Here is a 23,333-nt window from a genome sequence, read left to right on the forward strand (position 1 = left end):
CACAGAAGAAGATGATTAAGAAGTTCCACAGTCTCTTAACTCTAGTGGTGTCCGGCCAAATATTCAAACTCATATTCTTCATTCATGATTAAAAATTTTAAATTCCTATTTTCAGAGAGTCAAGGATAAGCACATGAAAGTTAAATTTCTCACATTAAAAAGATTTAAAAGGCTTAGTGTTTCTCATTTTGACAGTAAATAGTAATGGTGTAAATAGAAATAATTTGAAAACAGTATCTAAACTGTAAATTTCATCATGTCCATAGAAGGCTAAAAATATATTAAGTTCATGATATGCTTTGTTAGAAAGTGGCATCTTTGTTGAAAGGAGAGATAGCATTAATAAGCAGAGTTCATGTCTGGAAAAATTGTTTCTAGTAATAACTACTATCTAATTTTAGAGGTTTATATGTAGAATAATAAAGATTAAAAAGTATCAATTCTTATTATAATTTTCTTTCTTCCTTAAACTTTAAAAATTAAACTTCAAGAGTTTATTGGAGTGGCTAATAGTCTTCCTGTGTGTCCCACCTGTACCATGAAAAGATTTCTCTCCAGGTCTCTTGTTTTATTGATGAGAGTGATTTGCAGCAAACCCAAATCCACATTAGTCCCAACTTCAGGTGTAGAGTTCTGACCTCAGCAACAATCTCAGGTTTGCAATTTGTGTCCTTACATTTCCTAACCTAGGTCCAAACTATGTGCAGCACAGAAAGTAAAAAACTGATGGATTGTGCCATCTATGGCAGCATTTGTTCAGCATTTGGTACAAATGGGAGAAAAAAAGATACAGAATGCATGGATTGATTTTCAAATTACCTCAATATTTTGAAAACATTTTCACCTGCATGCTGAGAATGCTAAGAATGGCAAGGAAGGCAATTGTGCATTTGCACAGCCTCCACTGCATTCATTTATAAATTACCTCATCACTGACTGAAATTAACACTGATTCTTACAGGCAATTTCTCAATTTCCAATGCTAATTACATTTTTTTTACTTTTAAATTCTGTACCACCTGTTTTGGGCAAGACATCTTAGGCAGCGCGACCGCATTTAATCACAATTTTAATTAACCGCCCTGTAGATGTGAAAAAGAAGCAATTATAATGTAGATGAATGATGATTTTTCTGCATTAAATTGTTTTGTTTCCCTGGTATGTTGATTGTAACACAGCACACAAATACAGTAACTGTACAATTTTTTTCTATTGTAATTTAGTAATTGTTTTTGGAAAACCAGTTTGGGAATGAGTGACTTCATCTGTTTACAAATTGATTGATACTGTTCACTCACTGATTGCTGCGGCGTATATTTTGGTATTGCACAGCCTAGCATAAAATATAATTAGAGATGCACAGGCTTTGCAGCACCATTTTGGAATCTGAAAATCAACTGTAACTGAAGTATGTTTTCCTTGAGCATACTAGTATCAGTTGGGGCTGATGAAATGATAATCAAAACAATGGGCTTTCCAATTCCACCACTAGTAGAAACCCTTAGTTTCAATCTGATAGTTCTAATATGGTGAGTTTATGAATTACTATGTACTAGGCCTGGGAGCTGGGGGCTGGCAAGTCTGAAGCTTGCACAACTCACTCAGATCTGTATCACAAGAAGCATACAAGTGAGGTAAGGAAACAATGATGAAAAATAAAGAGTTGCTGCTTTGGAAATGGAAGGATTGTTCCCGACACCAGGCACAATGCACTGGTGTGCTGTAGCGCTAGCCTATCTCATCTCTACACTATGATACAATAAGATCACATTCATGCTCCTGGCTTGCAGATACAGATCATTAAAGCCGTACCTCACTGCAGATAAATTCAAAGATCTTATTTATGGGAAGCAGAGCTTGCTCCTCACTCTGCTAGGAATGGGATAGGGGGAAAACGACAGCCATTGATACTTGTTTATGAAACCTTTATGCGAACGGATAGTGGAAGATCTACACTTACTGTTCTCACATGAATTAGAAATCCCTCGAGGAATACCCTAAACCAACATCATACCCACTCCCAATCGCTGGGACATTCTCAATTAATGCATTTCATTGGTATCACAAGGGCTGGTGTCTCCCTTCAATCAGCCACTGAGATGTGTTCACTTGAATGAGTCCTGGGCTAGGCCATTTCTACCAGGCTGGAAAAAAAGGGGGAAAGGCCATATAAGCCATCATGAACGTTCAAAGAAAGCATTTATGAGATCTCTTTGACACCCCATTCTTTAAAAGATCCTAAACTAGGATAGTTAATTAAAAGAAGTCATCTTGGTTATGGCTGTGTATTTGCTGGGACCATAGCTTCATTTAGAGCAATTTAAAGATAGAATGATGAAGATATAAGTTGGCAGGGCAAAACAGATAATGTTGAGATGGGGTTGGGGCAGGAGGACTCTTTGAATCAGCTTTTTTTTTCTTTTACAAATAGTCACTAACAAAGTATTAATAGGAAACACAAAATTGGCACCAAAATTCACTTTGTATATTAAGTCTACCCTATTAATAAATTAAAAGGTCTACTCTTTTGCCCATTTGAGATTATTTGTCTAAATCTTGTTCACGCCTATGGGACTGGACACAGGAATCCCAGATGAAAGTAAGACAACAGGCCACTCTAGGCTGCCAGCAGATCTAAGATTTTTTCATGTAGAATGTGATACAAGAACCAGCAATAAAAGCTTACTTTTGCCCAGGCACCTCTGCTGGTGACACTCTTTCTAGCTATAATAATCATTTGATATAAATGAACACTGAGTAAAACTACTGCTAATAAAAAAGGCAGAGGGACAATTCATCTCGGTTTGTTAAACTATCATTGTGAAGAAATGTGCGTAGGACAGGTGGAGATGCACGTGGATTTTACCCTGGAGATTCCATTTCTGGTTTCTAGTGTAGCCTCTGTGCTGTTAGCAGTCATACCTTCACACGGTTGAATATTTTTCTCTCCTTTACCACCTTCCTCACCTTCCAGGATCCTAACAGCTCTAGAGAAACATGCTGTTTTATGAATGGAGGTAAAAATAACCCTGAATATCTCAAATTATAGCCTCTTTACATAACGAAAAGGGAGTGTTCTAGCAAAAGACTTAAAACTTTTTCTTTTTCCATAAAGTTGCTCCAGCAATAATGCTTGTTTGAAAGTTTCTAAAAGTGGTAACATCTGTGCTCCTACAGGGAGATGCCATCCCACCAACCTTTATACCAGCCATTTGTCTTTGAGAGAAAAGAAAGTACCTGATCCCAGGCCTGAGCCCATCTTAGCTCCCCGTATCTTCATACTCTGACCCACTGCGTTCCTTCGAGAAGAGAGCTGCTTCCCATGGCTACTCCTCAATATAAACTTGCTAACTAATCTCTTAGCAAACACTTGAAGCAAACCTGAAGAGAGGAAAGAGAGGCAGAGGGAGAACAAAAACCCGGCATAGATAAAGCTCAAGACACATTCAATGGGACACTGGAATCTAAATTTAGTACCAAACTTGAGATTTCTTTTGAAGGGTTGCTTGTTGTATGTGGAACAGGGATTTTTGTAACCACGATTTTATTTTTAAATCTCAATTCTAATTCTTCTGCTATCTTTCAAATAGGACTTACTTCAACATGAACTCCCTGGATTCTTTCCCTCCTGTTGATGGAGATGTGCTTACTCTTGTAGGTATTTGCAAATGGTTTCTTTCATTACTATATTTTAAATAATGGCCTTTAAAAAAAAAATGTCCACCCTGACTGCACTGTGTACACACAAGGTAACTTTCCCTTAGCAATGTATGTGAGAATCTACTGTTGGAAATAAATAATGGCTTTCAACCAATGATCAAAGAAAAATAAATCTTTTACCCTAATAAGACTTTTTAAGACTGGAATCCCATTTTTAAATGGATAACAGCTAAGAGGCTATTGGCAATCTATTTATTTCCAAAGCTGTGTTTTAATATTGGCTGCCTAGAAACTGTACAGCAAATGGACCCCAGGGTCTTCAAAGTTAAAGCTTTTGAAATAAAGTTGGTATGTAGTATTTGAAAACATATTGTTCAGAATTTAAGTTTTAATATCTAGGAATAAACAGAGCATTAAATCAAGCAAAACTGTGACAAGGCCAATATGCACATGGATGATGCCAGCAAGGCATCTTCAGCCCTTTGTTCACAGCTTAACAAAACTGTGCCGTCACACCACTTTAGTTCAACAGTGCCTGTCGAATGGGCATCAGCAGCTCAGCCAGTGCCTGTCATACACACAGCTCCAGGACGGTTTGAAAGCAAGGGCTTATTCCACCCCCAAGTCTAGTTGGAAAGTGAGGAGGTTTTTAAATTATCTAGCAAAGACACCAACCTGCCCCCTCCTCAAAGTTAGAAGAGAGAAGAATAACAAAAATAATAATAATAATAATAAAATTAAATTAAAAAAACAAAACAAACGAAAAACCGTGTGAGCATATGTATGTGTGTTTTAAGATACAGGAAAAAAATGTACTCAGGCAAAGGAAGCACTTTTTGTATTTGTTTTCATTGTGAAAGCAATTATAGAAAATTTGCAAGACTTTTTCTTAAAGCGACATTCCTGATAATGAAATAGAAGTTGAATGTCATTGTTATTTTGAGATTTTTGACACATTTTTTTGGCCTTTAACCAACCTCACAAACTTCTTACATCAGAATAGGCAGGTATTACTTGTGAAAGAGACTCTGCAACCCTATGTTATTCTGAGGAGTCTCTCTGAGATGTAATTTTGGCTACGTGGCTGTTTTTGTTGACCAAAATGCATTAGCTTTTAAATTTACAGCCTCCTGAGGTCTGGTCTCTGTGAACATTTAATCTGCTTCAGAAGAGAACCCTGGAGAAAACAAACCTGGTAAAGAGAAGGATTGTTCACTTTTCCAACAAGTTAACAATTAGGGACGAAAAAAAAACCCAAAAACCCAAACCGCCTTATTTTCCTTCTATAACACTGATCATGAGATTTGGCTTTTGAGCTTTAATAAGTGCTGGGGAGGTGCCTTGGAACTTTCCTTCTGTTTAATTAAGTGAGCCCACTCCTCTTTAGGCATCCAATCAGAGTGAGTGAGGACGAGCCCCACAGAAGGGCTAGGGAGTCCTAGTGGTAAGAAGGAGCTGAAGGTATTCTGAATCTTTGGACCTTTTCAGCTCCTTCAGGATCCTGTGTTACTTAGATCCGTCCAGGACCAGCTGAGATTTCCGTACACTAAAGTTGAAAAGCTTGCGCTCTCCACCTCTCTCTCCCCCCCTGTCTGTCTTTCACTCTGCTGCTGTCAGTTTGCTGCCTGTACTTTGGCTGTCTCTTTTCCAGTCTCTACCCTGTGAGTTTCTGGCCTGCCAATTTCAACTTGAAGCTTGACTGGGCTGATTTGATGCAAATACCTCCAGGGAAAACCCTGAAACTGATGAACAGTTATGTCAAGTCGATTTTGCACCATCGGGAAAAGGTAACCTCTGCGAGAAAAAAAACAACAAGGTTAAAGAGACAAGGGCTTTTCACGTGTAATACCTCTGCTGCACATCTCGTTCACTGTTTACCATCCCTCAGAAATTGTAACTGTCAGAATTAGTCCTAATTGCAGATGCGAAAGCTGCCATTATAATAAAAACAGAGGCAGTGCAGGCATTAAATGTAGCAGCCTAATTTGTGAGACTACAGAAAAGGTAGAGTAAATGAATATTTCATTACTTTAATTACCAGGGACTACTCTTTTCTTGCTGTCTTATGATAAGTGTTGCTGTAACTAGCAACAGCAAACATCCACTAAAACATAAAGTGCAATAATCGTCCTGCTGTCAGGATCACCACTTTAAAATACGAGCAGGGAAAAAAATATAATGGTTTATCTATTTCTTAGAGATTGCAGAAGCAGAAGATGGAAATTCATTTAATGTCAGGGGGAAAAATGCACACACAAAGGCACCAGTAAACAGGTTTTAGTCAGAGAATAATGGCTTCAAGACACAGAAGAAAAAAAAATATCAGTTGACTATACATCTGAAGTGTTAGCCCTAAAAGAATGCTGGAAAGGAGAAAGTAGAAGGTAATCGCGTTCAGATTTTTTAAGGCAAAATTTTGTTTTGTGTTGCACAATGTAATTGCTTGAACATTAGAAAATAAAACTCAAGTGACTAGGGGAAAGACGAGGAAAGCAAGCAGTTTTCAAATGATTAAGTCAAGGTGGAAAAAGTTCAAGTTGGCAAAAGTTTAAAAGCTCAGTCCAGTTCCATTTAAAAAGACTAGATAAAGCCTGCCAGAAAAAGGACTTTGCCTGCAGTTCCAGAGTACTGATTCATAAGATTTGGGGAGTCTCAATTATTACTCACCACTGACACCTTGAAAAACCCTGGGCAATTCTCTAAAAAATGTCAATTTCAGGTAAGGGGGCCCAGGTGGGCGGGAGGTGGTTAGATGGTGGGAGGTGAGCCTGAGAGAGGGGGGTGTGGTTGAGGAGGTTGCTAAGACTGGTTGAAGCCAGCCTGTCTCTGCATTTATCACTGTGTCCCAGAGGAGGTGTTTGTTCAACATAGCAGTTTGACAGCACAAAAACACTGTGGCCAGAAGCCCTATCAAAGAGCCTACTGACACGTATCATTTGTGGTCTTGGTTTCACAGGACAAGGCCTCCTCACACTTTATCTGCACAAGTATAAAATCCACATATTTCTAAGTGTTCAGTATAGTTTTAAACCCCCCCTCCTTTTTTTTTCTTATAAATATTGTAAACACTACTTTAAAATACCATCTTTATTCAGGACTTCAGAATGCTGTTTTAAAAACCATAATAATTTGCGATCAATTTAGGATAATCTGTATTAAGGTTGGTAGTACTAAAAGAAAACAGTTTAAAAGCACAAAACTAGCAATTTATCCTAAATAATACACTTAAACCTCAGATTAATAGGTACAAGTAAGTTTTGTAAAAGTCAAGTGGCATAGAGAACACTTTTCCCACCTATGATAAATCTTAAACAAGAGTCTACTTTTTCACCTCTACTATTTGTGTTTAAATGTATTTCATTCATAAGCTACAAATATGAAGTGAAAGTTAAAGAGAAAGAACACCAGAGTTTGGGTCCCAGGGTGCATTTGTGTCTGTGTACATGTGAGAGTGTGTGCATATGTGCTGTATTTAGTTTTCAAATTCCCATCTATACAGAGCAAAGGTGATGGGGAATCTTAGAGGACGACCACTTTGCTTAGAGATAGTTCCCTCTTAATGGGTCTATTTATTATGAAAACACAGCTTACTGAGTTCTTTATATGTAAACCTCACCTCTTAAAACTGAGAAATCTCATGATGTGAAACACTTCCATTGATGTGCTTGGTGTCTAAAATAGAAACTTAGGTACTTCCAAGAACAGGCAAATTGCAAAGTTTCTTTGATTACAGTTACTTGGATATGCAAGATAATATAAATACCATTTAAACTAAGAAACAGTGAAAGCTACATGCTACATATATACATTAAGTGGGTACTACATTCCTTGAAATTTACTCATTTGTTTGAGGGGGAAAAATCAGATGTGTATAGAACATATTTTATTTGTTGATCTGTTATTGATTACTTCTTGTTTTGAGGAGGGGGTGGCTATTTCCTTGTCAGGAGCACCTTTCTTTCTTAGAGTTAGTTATAAGAAGAAATATGTAATGGCACACAAGGTCAAAAATATCTATGCTGTCATATGAACCATATTAACTATTATAGAGGAGGCCATTACAGTCTTTAATGTACAAAATATTATGTCTCTTTGTTATGAGAAATCATTAATGACAGATATCTATCCTCAAAAGAATGTGATCATTTACCTCTAACACCTGAGATTATTTTAAAATGTCACTATATCCTGAAGATTTAAAAATACACCATTGTATTTCTGTGCTTGTGATAAATAAAGTTGGCTAAACTAACCAATTGTGTGTCTATTGTTTGACTGAAAGAATATCTTCATTTGAGTGTAACTGAACTTCAAAAAATTCAAGTTAAGAATTACACCTTCTTCAAGTTCATAAAAGGGAGTGTGTGGGTTTAGTTTGAAATAGCATACTATAAAAAATAAAAATAAAGAACAACTTTTAAAAATGGATTAAATACCATTGAATATAAAAATGAATACCATAGATTATAGGGAAAGTTATCTGGAGTATTAAGTTTATAGGAATGCTTTTAAAAAGGAAAGTAAAAAAAGTAACTTCAAGACATATCCTGACAGTTCTGTATTCTAACAAGAACTTCAGATTTCAATCCTTCAACTCAGCTCAGCAGTGGAACTAAATTTGTAAATAATCATGAATCATTATGATGATTACATTCCTCAATTGAAAAAAATGAAAGCAAAGTTCAATCAGGTCCTTCTTGAAATCTTTTCTCCCCTTACACCTCTTTTTTTTTTTTTTTTTTTTTTTGGTCTAAGTTCCTGGCTTTTCTGAGTCTAGTTTGTTAAAGCCCCCATTAATTTCTAACCAAGACTGCAGTACTCACTATAAATGTGCATGACTTTATCAGCTCTCATACTTTCTTGGGTCACAAACACACAATATCTGATGAGACACTGATCATCTTCCTTCTCCTTTCTCTCTTCAGCTCCTCTAACTTTCCTGTCAGAAGCTTGAAAAAATATGCACAGTTACTGTTGCTGAGGGGAGACAAAGTTTAACTTCTGGGTTGGCAATTGGAGAATAATTCATGAGCAGATTTCTAGCAAATGATATGATTTGCTAAATTTTGGTCTTTGATTTATATTTATGTACTCCTGCTACTGCTAAGGTTTTGCCAACCTCAATTAGATCATGAATGAGATCATTTTAATTCAGCCCCCAAACTGTGACCTGACCATGGTCTGAAAGTGTTCAAAAAGTAATTTTAAGCCTCCCTTTGATTTGAAAAGGAATACTGCATGCTTGGTCGTTCATACAAATAACATAAAACTTAATTATTGGATGATTTGGCAGAGGACCTTCTTGCCAAACAACAGTCAATGCCAGCTACTGTGATGCTGGCGCTGCCCGGGCCCCCAAGCCCATAGCCCCCTTGTGTACGAGCGTTTGTTCATTGTGTCTCAGGGCAAGATGCGTTCAGATAGGATTCAAGGATCTGGGAGGCAGGGTGCAACGCAAAGGGTGTACCGTATTTATAACTCCAGTTAAAAAATGCTGTCTCACCTAGAAGGGAAGTAGATCCGCGCTGTCAAATCACCAGGAGGCTGTGACAAAGGGAGCTTGCAGCCTGACACACGGTGTAACAACATAGCAAACACCTTTAATTCTGTCATGTCTCATACCCTTTACTTTCTCACACATTTATGGCTGCTCGAACGTTGACACCTACACTCTTTTTCGAAACTAAATAAGGCAATCTTATTTAAGCCCAAATGCAACACCTGTAAAGTTATTCTTGTGCCCAGCAAAAAATAACCATTAACTCCTTCCTCATAAAACCTGCTCTGCTTGCTTTGGAAACTCTCAAGTTGGTAACGGCCAGCTTGAAGCCCTGACTCGGAGGTCCACATGACCTCCCAAGCTCTGACAGATAGGCAAGACTTCCCCCTCGGAAAGATGCAGAGGCTGAGATAATGTCACTGTCTGAATTGGCCTCCTACAGCTTCTTGAGTTGAAGCCCCTTTCCTCATCACAAACTTCTGGTGTCTTTCACAGTAAGGAGAGAAGCCCCAGCTGCTTCATTCCCTCTAGCGACCGAAGTCTAATATTTTAAAAGCTAGAAATGAAAATAGCTTTTCTAAAGATATTTCCTGGAATTTTTAATGTGCTGCTTTGATTCCTTTTTTCTATCTTTTTTTTTTCTTGCCAATTATAAACCACCATTTGGAGGGCTTATGAGCAATGTAAGTCCACCTCATCTAATTAAACCACATTGTTTTAAAAGCTTGAACAGTTTTCATGTCTACAAGACTTGTCTGAATAATAAACTGCTAGAGCCAGAATTCTGAGTGTCTTTGGAGAGCCAGAATTTCATCTGCTAAGTGCAAAGGGCCAGGCACTCAAAGAGTTAAGGAGTGTTCCCGCATTGCTGGGTAGGTTAATATCACAGCTGCCTAGTAAAGCATTATCCTGTACCTCACTTAACAAAAGCCTCCTTTTGCAAACAGACTCCCACTTTCTCCCCAAGTGTCCAAAGGTGTTTACTGAAGTAAATCTGCCTAAATCCTTCATTGCTTGGGTCATGGGGGTGGGTAGGAGGGGTGGAAGGTGTAGGGATAATCTCTTTTTGTAAATTCTGTAAATCTTCTGGGAAAAAGAAAAAAAATTCAGGAATCTGTGTCACATGTTCATGTACAACTGCTAATATATCCGTTAGTTTTGCTCTTATAAGTGAAATATGCCACAATGCCTATTGGAAAAGGTGCCGTTTCAAATAATTCACTCTGCTGTTTGAAGATATTGTAGTTCCAAAGTGAGTGACTGAGAGTGTGTGTGTGTGCGTGTGTGCGTGTGTGTGTGTGTGTGTGTGTGTGTGTGTGTTGTATGCTTAATCTAATTGTTGAAGAAAAACTGTTGGTATCTTCGAAGTGGTATCAGAAGGGTTGGGGAGACAGAGAAGACAGTTTAGGAGCATGATAATGCAGATGAAAAGTTGTCACGAGAGGTTCCTGCTCTTGCCGTGGTCTTGCTGCAGTACCACTAACTGCATGTTACTTGTGCATGTTGAAAAGGGAGGCAAATAACACAGCAAAACCTGACAGGTCCGCCTGCAAGGGCTTAAACAATTCCCAGTAAGAAGGAGCCCTTTAGGCACAAACTTTCTCTCTGGAAAACGTGAATACCACCAACCCCTCCCTACAAATCTTGAAGCATCCAGTTTGAGATACAAAAAGGCTGTCATCTCACAAATGTTAAACATACTAAAAAAATCTGAAAAAAAAAAGTATGGAGAAGGTGTGAAAAACGTGGCACTTTACAGCCCTCAAAGCTTTTTAAAATAGAACAACTTTTCCCCCTAAAATTCTTTTCAGAGATTTTTTTTTCCTCCTTTTTGGCTCATTTGAGAGTTTCTTTCTTGGCTTTTTTCCCCTTTCATTTGAAAATATGAATTATCATAAAAAGTCGGGGGGGTGGTGGAGAAATGGGAAAGTCTTTTCCAGTTTTCCTGAGGATTTATCACTGTGTTCAGGCTGGGTGTGAGCACCCATCACTGAAGCCAGACCAGGGGCCCAGGCTCTACTTTGCCCCTTCCCTCCCACCCTCCAGAGTCCTCACCTCCCAGGTCTCAGGGTAAACAATGATAGTAATTAAAGCCAAATCCTAGGCTACATTCAAGGGTAGGAAGTCCACACACCTGACCCCAAATCTAACAGGCTGCTAGGGTAGAATTCAATTCCTCTCTGACACTCTTTTACCTCAAGTGTTGAGCGGGTGGCCATGAATAGTACAGACATGCCATCTTGTAACACTATATGCCTGTCAGGAGGGACAGGGCCTGGTTGAGCATCAACTATATAAGGCTGGTAACTAGGGGAAGCCCAACAAACAGCCACAAACACCTAAGTTATTTTACTCAGCTACTACCCTCTTCCTCTCTTTTTCTCTCTTTCTCTCCTCTCTCTCTCTCTCTCTCTCTCTCTCTCTCTCTCTCTCTCTCTCTCTCTCTCTCTCTCTCTTTCTTTTCATCTTGGCTTTCTGTGGCAGAATGCAAATGGAGCCTGCCGGCGGTGAAAGGGCTGAATTGTGATTAAGAAGAAGAAGAGCTCCTTTCTTTGTTCTCCCCTCAGGGGATGTTTACTGGGAGAGACACAGCGGATCAGATATGAAAGGCATTCAGGTCAGCATTGATGTGAGCGAAAGTGAAATCATACCTAAGGCATTCAAAAGACCGCCGTGTCAGGGGTCCAGCTAACGGTGCAGCTACTGTGTGCGTCTTCCCGGAGAGGCAAAAATCTTTTCACAGACTGGCGATTTTTTTTCTCCCTAATTTACTACAAAATTATAAAAGTCTCCCCCCACCCCATTTACTTCCCACCACATGACACAGGAGTTAGTATTTTCTCTCTTCATGGACCACACACAAAACCAGACCAACTTCTAATAACTGTATTACCTAAATGAACCAGCAAGGCACCATCTGAGCTGTGAAATCTGTTTTTTTTTTTTCTCTCTCTCTCTCTCTCTCCTAAAAGCAGGTGTATTCATGTGGGCTACATATATGCAGAATATGTAGGGAAGAACTGAGAGAAAGGAAAAGCCAAGACACATGCATGATGGCTTTTTCTCCCACCTCCCTGAGAAGAAACAAGACAGCAACACACACACACACACACACACACACACACACACACTCACACACACCACAACATAAAACAGAACAGAACACCTTAATACGAAATCCTTTATTTACTTTGTAACTACTAGTTACACTTTTCTTGAGAGCTTTCACTCTGACACAACTGTCACCCAAGATAAAAGTATTTGGCACATAGCTATTAAGGCAAAGGCTTCCATAGAGCCTTCAAATTATTATCATTTTCCTCTAAAAAAAATGCTTGATGAAGAAATACTTGGATCTTACTTTTTAAAAGTTTACACTCCCCGCATCCCAAATAGTCATTCAATAGATTCTCCAAGTGGTAAGTTGATGCTGTTGGCATAAACAAGGCTATATAAATATATACAAATTCACAAATCACAGCAAACACACAAATAACAAGGAGGTTCCTGGATGTTTCAAGGCTTAAAAATGAAAAGGAAAAATCCCATTTCATCTTCTGATTGCTAAAGACGGAAAAGAAAGAAAGGAGGAAGCATGGCTATATTATTGGTTTCAAATCATCGTTCCCTCTGCTCTGAATTATATTTTTCAACCTTCATATTTTGGCTAAAAAGCATATTTGGGCTTATGTTAACATCTGCTTTTTGTAGTGACATTTAATTCTGTATATTTTCAACTAGTGTTTCTGCATCATAGATTTTCCTCCTTTATCTCCTTGCTCTAAAAAGACAACCAAAGAGCAATCAAAAAGGTGTCTGACTTGGCCATTCAGACAATTGCCCCCTTGTGGGAATGCGGGAATGAATGGTACAGTGGACACCCCAGCACCATTGACGTTATAAACATGTAAATGAAACACATTAGGGCAGACAATCAATTGTCTGTGAGCATTGCAAACCTGCACTCCCTCTCTCTGTGACAGGCACAAAATAGTGTCTACCTTGGGAAGCCACGGTTCTGGAGAGGAAAAGGACAAAGAATCCCCTTTCACACAGAAGAAAATGCACCTTAAAAGCCTAGGAAGAATACAGATGACAAAAACTGTTGTAAGGAAAAGAATCCCCCACATCTTGGAATAAACACAGCACTGCTAGATAGCAAGCAATGCTCTCCTTTCCTACCTTCAAGGGAGACACACATTTTTTTCCCAGGGAATATTCTTAATATGACATAAGGGTCTTTGAAAACCTCTTGAAATTTTCTTTAAGCAAATTAAGAAAGAAGAACAGGAAGCATTGTAAAACCTATTACAGAGTTTTTTTTAGTAAGTAACTTTAGTCTTGGATTTAACCATATTTGAAAATAAATGCTGAAAGGCATAAATTTGTTTTTCACTTGGGCAACAGAGAAACAGTAAAGTTTAAAACCCTTACCAACCCTTACCACTGAAGTTTAAAACTCTTACCTACCCTTATCTTTGGTGGACCATCACACTAAGGATGCCACCAGGCTGGTTACTGGCTCTGATTCTAAGCAAGGCGTTTCTAACAAAATTGACTTAGTTTTCCCAAATTGAAATAAAACAAATAGATCAGTCTAGATACATAGTCCCCAGCTTTGTATGTGTGCAGCCTGACAAAACTTGAAGAAGATCTGCACAGTGAGAATAGGATGGAGATGGATATCTTTGAAATGCCCTTAGAATTGGTACCTGCCACAAAAAGTGCCTGAGTGCTTTCAGAATCAGTAAAACCGGCTCCCAACAAGCTCATCAACTTTATGAAGAAAGCTTGCCAAAGATCTCCACACTTGCAAAGATAACCAAATCTGTGACCCCTGAAATCCGAGAAAACTTCCCTGCTTAGTGTGTACTGCTCTAGTCTCCGATGTCCACTCCAAGTTCTTCTCTCAGGAGGAGAGCTGGGAGTCTCATTCAGAAGAAGAAGGGGTAGACTGTATTTCCTTTTCTTTCCATTTAGGCATCTCTGAAATGGGGACAACTTTTCTGTCTCTTATCCCTGTAAGCATCACTACCAGCACCTCCTCTCCCTTTAAGGAGATAGTAAGAAGCGAGGGTTTATTTTAAACATGTCTGCTTGTCTGATTATTTCTCTTGTAGGATCTAAAGTTCTGACAACATTCAACTGGATCCCTTCTCTCTACCACCTGAAAATCAGAGACTAAAGGTGTTTGGAAAATGTTCTACACTTCCCTACATAGTCCCCAATCCATTAGCAGAAACTTTGGAGAAAAATCAACTGTAACTTTTTTCTTTCCTTCTTCCATTTCCCTTTTCTTCCAATTCAGTTTTCCCTTAAAAGACAACTTCAATCCCTTCTCTGAAATAAGCAGTTTCCGGATTTGATATTTTGTTATACAGTGCAAGTGTGTGATAGATTTTTCAGAGGCTGATGCTGGAAGGCAATAGGCTGGGGAGGCAGGCCCCTCTTCCCAGGCTCTGCAGGAGGCAGGAGGGAAGCTGGAGCATCCCAGGACCTGCTGCCCGAACCAGTGGCAAAAGCAACAAACTTTGCAAGTCACACTCGGGCTGTGCCAATGGCAGGCAGCAACCGGGTATCTCCTGTTCCTAGTGCTCATTCCTGACTCCAAGGCTACCTGGAGATAGTGGGGGTATAATCAGGGGAATAAAAATGGGGGCTGGGTTTTCCCCCTCCCCTCCAGCTTTAGTGAAAGTGTTACAAAGTGAGTCAGGCGACTGAGGATCATCTGACTGAACTTTCTTGAAACGGACACACATTCTTGTCTGCGGGGAGCTCAATTTTTGCCTCCTTCCCCCTCGCCCCACTCTCCTTTTCCTTCAGCACATCTTACTTTCTGGGAAGGTGGTTCCTCCTTTCCATGTGGGGGAAAGAGGACTGACTGACTGTCGGCTCTGTGTTAGCTTGGCCCTGGCACTGTCTTGGCTAGGCATCTTGCTAGCCTGAGAATCTGGAAGGTTGGGTTATAGATTCTTGTTTCTGTCTTTGTACATTTATTCTCCTCAAACTGCTTTTTGTTCTCCTTTGCTGTTTAATAATTGTACACTTCATTGTCTTCTAACCAACGATCTTGACCAGCCTCTCAAAAATACCCACTGCTTTACACATTTTATCTCCTTGATGCCTTAGTCCATATATTCACTGTTGACTTCATTAAAATTATATAAAGTGCCATTCTAGGTTCTTGGATGTCCATCTTTTTATTTTTCTTGCAGCTTCTATTTCTATGATTATTATTGCCATTATTCCTTTCCAGGAATTTCTATATGATGTTGATAAGCATCATCATATTTAGTGTTATCAGCAAAGACACAAGCTGAAAAGTGACATCTTTTCCATGAATCCAGGAAAGAAGAAAAATCCACTCAGTTCAGATAAATCCTGGCAATTCCCAAAGGAAAAGGCATTGGATACGTGTTTGATGAGAAAGAAAATGAAAAACGGGGAAGGGGGGCTCTTCTACCTGCTTCTCAAAACCAGGACATTGCTAAGTCAGATTAAACCCAACTGAAAACATTGACAAGCAACCAATTTACAGCATGTTTTCTCACAGATTATTTGGGGGAAAAAAAGGACAGGTAACAGTCAAAGTTACAGAAGCTGTAAGCAATAGAAAGACTTGATGTTAAGTGTGCAGGGTCTGAGCTAAATGCCTTAAAATGTGCAATTCAACTTTCCACTTCGGAGCGCGGAGGCTTCTTCCAAATTAGTGGCTAGGTGTAGGGGAAATGGTTGCCATGTCATGACTGTGCACCTTCCGGGTGCTCCATTCCACCTGCAACTCCCTCCCCGCCCCAGGGACTCCCTCTCAGCTAGCACCCCAGGGGTTCCCAGGAAGCCAGGATCCCTCTCTTTTCACAGAACTGGGCTGTGGCCTGACCTCACTGGTGGGGCAAGGCTGGTCACCGGTGGCAAAATCCTGAAAGGGTTGGAAGAAGGAAGGCAAGAAGAAACAAACACTTTAAATAGTCTTCCTTGCAAAAGAACACTTCTGGGAGCCTTGCTTTAAATCTCATTCTTCTCTCTCTCTCTCTCTCTCTCAAAAAAAAAAAAAAAAAAGACTATTTAACATAAGAAAAAAAAAAGCCTCCTTGACACAAAGCTTTTGTTATCCAGTTGATCAGCAACGTGCTTTAGATACTTGTAAGAGGGGGAAAAAAAGCCCCACAACAGACATTGATTTTAGAAAATCAATAACCAACATTTAATAAAAGGAACAGAGGAAACACAAGAGAGGAGAGGGGGACATTAGGTGTAATTTTAGTGTCTACTAAATTACCCAGAGATGGAGAAGGGGAAGTCTCCTGTGTAAGGACCACCTTAAATAATGCCAGGCACCAGAGTGAAGAAAAGATTAAATTAAAATACACACACACATACACACACACTTAAAAAGAGGCAGCCTGAACTGAATGTTGGGGAAGCAGCTCCGAATATATTATTGTACTTGTTTTTTGTAATACTAAGCCAAGCAAATAGATCAAAGACAGCACAAAGAGGAAAGGCAGGGTAACGTAACGAACAGTTTCTGACTAAAATTCCTCTATCACTCCCCCATATGGCTCGACACCTCCACCACAACAAGCAAAAGACACACACACACACACACACACACACACACACGAGAGAGAGAGAGAGAGAGAGAGAGAGAGAGAGAGAGAGAGAGAGAGAGAGAAGCATCATTTGTCTCTAATCAAAATTCTCGTCTTTGTGTTTTTTCCTCCTCTAGCACCCCACACTGCGCCCCCAGCTGCCCCCTCTCCGCGCCGCGCAGCATTGGGACAAGCCAGGGGCGCGCACAATTGTCTTCTCTAGAGGAAAGTTCCTCTAAGTGGGTCCTGGCGGTCCCGGCAAGGCGCGGGCTGGGGTTGCGGGTGGCCGGGCAGGCGTTACAACCCGCGCCCAATTCGGGAGCGTCTACGCGGCCCAGCGCCGGTTGATCTGGCTGAGAGCGAAGGGAGCGAGAAGTTTCCTTTCCGAGTCTGGGCTGGCGCTGGTTAGCTTGTTTGTTTTGAGGGGTTGGTTTTTTTTTTTTTTTTTTTTCTTTTTAAACTCAGTATCCTCCGTCAGCTCCCGCCGGCACCCTCTCTAGTCCCCAGTCCTCTCCCCTCCCCCAGGCGCCTTCCGCGCACTTGCCAATCACTTTTCTCTTTTATTCCCACGATTTTGTTTGGGGGTAATACCTAGGGGGTCTCTCTCTCTCTCTCTCTCTCTCTCTCTCTCTCTCTCTCTCTCTCTCCTTCTCCCCCCCCTTCACTCTCTCTTCCCTCCCCCACTCCCCCTTTCTTTCTTAGCCTCTCTCCAAGATGGACCTACTAATCTGTCACCCCCTCCCTTTAAACTCTCACCTCTGGTCTGTGTGTCTCTCTCGCACCCCCTTCTCCTTCCTCTTTTCTGACTCAGCCTGGATAACGGGGCTCCTCCTGACCATGTAGAAACTGCCTGGTAAAGTCTCGCTGAGCCCCGAGACTCCTTCATCCCCCGGCGTGGGGGCCAGAGCCTATGGCAGAGGAGCCACTGGTCCCCTAGTCTGCACCGACCCCACCGGATCCCGAGCGGGGCGGCCGAGTCCCTCCCACCCTGGAGTCCCGGCGCGCCCGGCCGGGCCGGGCAGCTCGCGGACCGTTACTTGGCGCTCGGAGAGGCGGCCCGGCGACTCTGGCAAGAAACTTTAAGCATTGCTGAGGCACAGCCCCGGGTCCCCTCTCCCGTCCTCCCAGTTCCTCTGCCACCCTCACCTCCGAACCAGGATCTTGCATGATCTGGCGCCCAAACCCCCACCCTGACCGCGCCGGACGCTCCAGCTGCCGGGCCAGGGACCCGGCGGGCCGGGAGCTAACCGAGCGGGAGGCGGAGGAGAAGGAGGGCGGAGGCTGGGGCGCGAGGGGCTAGTGGGGCTGGGGGCACGGGCCCCTGCCAGACCCCTGAGCTTGGAGCCTCCCGGCGCCCGACCCTCACTTTGCCCGGCACTTCCCCAACTCCCCCCAAGTCCAGCCGCCGCGCGCGCCGGGCTCCGGCGCCGGCCGCGGAGGGAGGCTCGCCCGCGAGCCCCGGGCGCCGCCACCGCCGCCTCGGTTCCTTTTCCCTTTCCCCCCCTTCTCCCTGGGTTTCGAGCCGCGGAGTGGCCCGGAAAAGTTTGGTTCGGGCCGCTTCTTACCGTTTTTCCTCCTGGGATTGGCTTGTTTGCGCCTCTTGCACCGGGGGCCATCCGCCATGATCGGCTGCTTCATTGATAAGAGCGGATCAGATGGCAGTTCGCATGGACTCGGCGCCCTGCTTCGGCAGCACGCAGGCTCGATCTAGCAACCAAACACAGCGACAATGTGGGCATCGCCCGCGCCCATTGAAACGCGCGCGGGCGGCCCAGGGGAGCCGGGCCAGGGCCCCGGTGAGCACCCATCCGAGCCCCCCAACGCCAAAGCGAAACTTCAGCGGCCCCCTCCCCGCCCCCCCCCCACCCCCAGCCTTGGCCCTGAGGCGCTTTGTGTTTGTTACTGTTTGGTGTGTTGCACTAGCGAGGGGATCAGAGAGACAAGAATTACATCTTCAAAATGAGTCATAACTCCTGACCGTATGAGAGAATGCACACGGCGGTACAGTAAGACTGCTTGACTCAGGGCTAGGCGGACCCTTTCCTCCGAAAAGTCCTCAGCCCGGCTCGGGAACTTGGGGTGAGGCGAGGCTTTCTTTCGCTCTCATCTTTTCTCATCTCCCCCGCACCCCCCATTCCCAAGAGGAAAGAAACAAACAAACAACGCGAAACAGCCTCTGGATGAAGCACACTCGGGTAAATTGATAATAGTAATTATAGGAAGCCCACTCACCCCGCGCCCCCTCCCCTCCCCTTTTGGAGTTTATAGAGGCACTCTTTTCTCCCCCCCCCTTCGCCCCCAAATTAAGATTTCCCATTTTATGCGGCAATAAGAAATATAATTATAAGCCTCTTTGGACACAGCCCCCACCACCACCACTTTGATAATATTTACTTAAGTATTTACCCCCATCTCACTCACACACATGCTCCCCCACCACACTGGTTCTCTTAAATAGTTCCAGTAGATTTTTTTCCCCCTCAAGAAAGGAAAGAGAAAGTCTAACCGCTACGGCAATACTTTTAAGCTCTACTAAATGATCGTATCCTTTCTGGCTTCGAAACTTTTGTACCTAAAAATCGAGAGAGGCGCTGCATTTTTTCAGCTGAAACTGTCAAAACTTGGAGAAGGGGAACATCGGAGGCAGGCAGGAGAGTAGAATCCTGAAACTCGGTGGAGGTTGGGAAGATGCTGTGCCTCCAGGATTAGTTTAAACAGGGGGCTATAAAAGATGTAACAGATGCAAACTGTAACACAAGGGCCATTAACCCCTTCTCTGCCGCGGAAAACTCTCAGTCCCACGCCCCGCACCTATTGTCTCCTGTGCTAGAAGCTTTGCGGAAAACCTGGAAAGTGAGTATCAGTTTCCACACATTTGCTAAGAAGGGTGGGGGGTGGGGGTTTGATCAGAGAAGGGGAAGTGGATGTTTTAGAAAGCACCTTAAATTTACCTAAGCACACACAGTATAAGACTTTTAAGTTTGACACATTTTTATCATTTGTTGCCTGTTCTATTAATTTAAATTGTTAGGGGAAATACTAAAATAAAGAAATGGTCACACAAGTGTCTAGGATAGAACAGCTGGCCTGTCTTATTCATGGTGAGACTTACACATGATTGCATATAAGTATGTTTAATAAAGTTGCTAGTTTTATTAGTTTGTGTGTGTGTGTGTGTGTGTGTGTGTGTGTGTGGTGTTTGTGTGTGGGGGGAGAAGAGGGCATTTGTGCTGTAAACTTTATCTTTGACTATTATTCCTCACTCTGGAGTAAGTAATCTTGCCCTCATCATTATAGGGGGAGCATTTAAAAGTATATAATAGGTGGGAGATAAACATATTTATGTTAGCGGGTTAACCACTGTTTCTGGGAACTCCTGCTATTTATTTCTCTTTTGACTTTTCAATGCCTAAGTAAGGAATGGAATATGTGTGTGCATGAGTCTCTTAAATCTATGTCTATGTTACTATGCCATTTAAAATACAATTTCAAAAGTTATCTTAATTTTAAACACTGATATCCTGACAGTAGTTTTCTTCCCAGCTGTAGTGACCCCCCCCCACACACACTACTTTGGTAAACGACTCAAGTTCCATGAGGACTTTCACTTCTTTATTTATAATCACAGAAGTGAGGTGTTACTTCACACACACGTACACACACACATACACACACACAAAGAATGAAATAAAGAAATGAAACTCGCTAAGCAGACAAAAACAGTCAACTTTCTGCTTAGAAAACAGCCTTCTCCGGTGGGAGAAGATGGACTGCCATGTCTAAGAGAAAGACTTGTCCCCGACTTTAGTAGGTCTGTATCAATTAAGTTTTATAATTATTAACAGGTATTTGCCAAGTTTTAATTGCTGAATATAATGAATTGGAATTAGATGTGAAATTAGAGCAGCACCTCTCCCCTTGATGAGCTTTTATTTCATCCACATAGTTCTCAATAAAACTTTTCCTAGGCTGGGTAGCAAAAGGCACCTTTTATTACCTGAATGGACAGGTACAGGGGAAAATATTTGGGGGAGGAAAGAAGAAGAGAAAAAGAAGGAGAGTGTGCGAAAGATCAAGAGAAAGCAAAGAAGCCACTCTTGGGAAAAGCATGCCATAAAGGAGCTAAGCCCACCTGAAATTCCTACCCACAGGCACCCCTTCTCACTTCAGACTCTCGTCTTCACTCAAAATGAGAAAATTTTAAAAAGAGGATGGGGGACGAACACACCAAAAAAAAAAAAAAAAAGATAAAAGATTTTTTAAAAGGGGGGAAAAACCTACCTGCGAAGTCTTGTTTGTAGTTTTGGCCAGAAATGGTGAGAAGAAAAAGCATGAAGAAGCCGCGAAGTGTGGGGGAGAAAAAGGTGGAAGCGAAGAAACAGCTCCCGGAGCAAACTGTACAAAACCTCGCCAAGAGTGTCGGGAGGCAGGACCGTTATTCCTGCGGAGCAGGTTAGAACTGATCTCTTTCGGCCACTCCAGGAAACACAAACCTGGGGACGGACTGACGTGTTACGCCTCTTCTAATGACATTTTTTTCTTTTTCTTTTCTGTAGGAGAGAGAGGACAGACCCTGAAACACGCGCCACCTATCTTTGTGGGGAGGGATAATTGAAGCGCCCTGAGCGTGAGCATCATGTGAAAACGTGATCGCCAAGTTTCTCTCTGGGAAAGGATCTGGGATAGATTATACCTTGAAGTCTCCGCAAACGCTTATAGTGGAAGAAATGAAATTCCACCTCCCTCCCTTCCTCTCTCTCCCTCCCTCTAGCCTCTCTCCCTCCCTCCCTCCCTTCTCCACGCCCCCCCACCCCCACCCCCCCGTCAAGCCTTTGGCATCATTATCCTCATCACTAAATCCTACAGAGTACAGGGCGGAAAACGGTGCACACCATTCACAGAACTGGAGAACTCCAAGGGGCGAAAGTTAAAGGGAAAGATCCCGGGTTCTCAATCCAGATCGCCTCTTATACAGATACCTCTAAAGACCAGATTTGAGATGCACATCAAGTTATGTGGCTATCTCGGCCCGGTTTCTAAAACTAAATTCTTGCTTTTCCCCTCTTATTTTATTTTATTTTATTTTTTTTTACATGCGAGAACGGAGGTGGGGGGGAGCTTCATTTGAACTGCATCTCAGGGCGTGTTTGTGTAAGTGTGTGTGTGTGCGCGAGCATGTGTGTGATGAATTTGTGCACTGTATCCCGATATCATAAAGTACTTTGACATTTTAATAAAGGGTTTCTAAGTAAATTAACATAGAATGCTGGGTTGACCAGGGTTTGGATCTCTCTAGATCTCACTGAGACCTCACTACAAAGTGAGGGACTGTGCATTGGGAGACAGGAGGTAAAAGGAGAAAGGCCATAGAGGAACTTAGCAGGGAAGGGAGAGCAGCGATATTAAACGGCATGGGGTCTAAGTTTTGGAGTATATGTTTTTTGATATTGCAATTAAAGTAAAATTAAAAAGAAAAGACTCCACCTTTGCTCTGAAGGGATTGGTTATGCAAATATGGAAGGGATTTCCTGGAGAATACAGCTTTCTACTGTATGGTTAATTAAATAATCACTCAAAAGCTTCCAACGTGACGCTTCTGTCGTAATCCAATCAGGTTACATAGGTCCTAAACAAGAAAGATATTTTCCACATCTGGAAGTCAGCAATTTAGCAAGTACTGCACATTATTAACCAATTCAGAGCCCACTTCCCAGGGGAATTTTTTTTTTTTTTGAAGTTTAAGTGTTCTTAACCAATGCTCTGCTGTTTTGTTAATCAAAAAGCTGGTTTACACTGCACATAATTGGAACTAATATAGAAGTAAATAAAGACAGTCAAATTTGAGGATGCTGAGCACAGGCATTTATCGGAAAAGGAAGAAATCTCTTAGCCTCTGATGGTTCAGTCTCAATTTCTTAAAATACTATGAGTTTGTTTGTTTGTTTGTTTTTTAAAGAGTGAAAGTACTTCAAAGTTTAGAGCACAAATAAACCTCCAGTCCCACAACCTTTGGGCTCCTTTGGAAGGTAAAGGTAGAGGTGTGAAGAGGACCTATGAGCTGCTTTACACCAATTTTTCTGTTTTAATACTGTAAAATATGTTGCATCCCCACGTTTTCAGTCTGATGAAATCTGAAACAAATAATACCCTGATCCAACACTAGACTTTTACTTATATTAAGATAAACTGCTTTGAACTGTGCTTTGAATATGTGCCTAAAGCAAGACTTTGAATGCAAGAGTCATTGGCAATTGCATTCAAAGGAGGGAAAAGCCACCTCATGGGTTGCCACATCCACACTCCCAGAGGTACACGTCTTTGTATTTTGTATGTTTATTTTTCTGAGAGGGGGTAATAGCCACCCAGCATGACGACAGATAGATCTTGTTTTAGGATGTAAGAAAGTAGGTTTTCACAGTTGGTTCCATATTCACCTCTTTCCTAATTTGAGTGGGGTTTATCACAAGGAGAATTGTTGGATAAATTAATCTCTTCCTTACCCTGTGACAGATAAAGTACCGAAGATCTATAGGGACTTGAGGTCTTCAGTCTAAAAAAAAATATTAATAAATAAAAATTAA

General features: G+C 41.7%; 1 protein-coding gene and 1 pseudogene across 6 annotated transcripts in view; one reads left to right on the forward strand and one right to left on the reverse strand.

Annotated features, from left to right (window-relative positions):
* Zeb2 (zinc finger E-box binding homeobox 2) overlaps positions 1-21,170 on the reverse strand; it is a 131,740-nt gene extending 110,570 nt beyond the window's left edge. Inside the window, exons 1-2 of one of the 5 annotated variants that reach the window (XM_005315824.5) lie at positions 21,034-21,170; positions 18,318-18,459 (exon numbers count right to left, since the gene is read on the reverse strand). In XM_005315824.5, coding sequence (XP_005315881.1) covers positions 18,318-18,390 — 73 coding nt within the window. In that variant the 5' untranslated portion in view covers positions 18,391-18,459; positions 21,034-21,170. Of the gene's footprint in view, positions 1-17,508; positions 18,022-18,317; positions 18,460-19,324; positions 19,465-21,033 lie in introns of those variants that run through there. The other 4 variants (XM_021720117.3, XM_078017344.1, XM_078017342.1 and 1 more) reach the window with 4 other exon arrangements.
* On the forward strand, positions 19,445-22,016 carry LOC144365534 (uncharacterized; annotated as a pseudogene). The gene is made up of 3 exons (XR_013424071.1): positions 19,445-19,605; positions 21,054-21,204; positions 21,309-22,016. The product of XR_013424071.1 is annotated as an uncharacterized LOC144365534 (transcript).
* Positions 22,017-23,333: the final 1,317 nt, after the last annotated feature.

This window comes from Ictidomys tridecemlineatus, chromosome 7 (assembly GCF_052094955.1).
Source record: "Ictidomys tridecemlineatus isolate mIctTri1 chromosome 7, mIctTri1.hap1, whole genome shotgun sequence".
In the NCBI taxonomy this organism is placed as follows: domain Eukaryota; kingdom Metazoa; phylum Chordata; class Mammalia; order Rodentia; family Sciuridae; genus Ictidomys; species Ictidomys tridecemlineatus.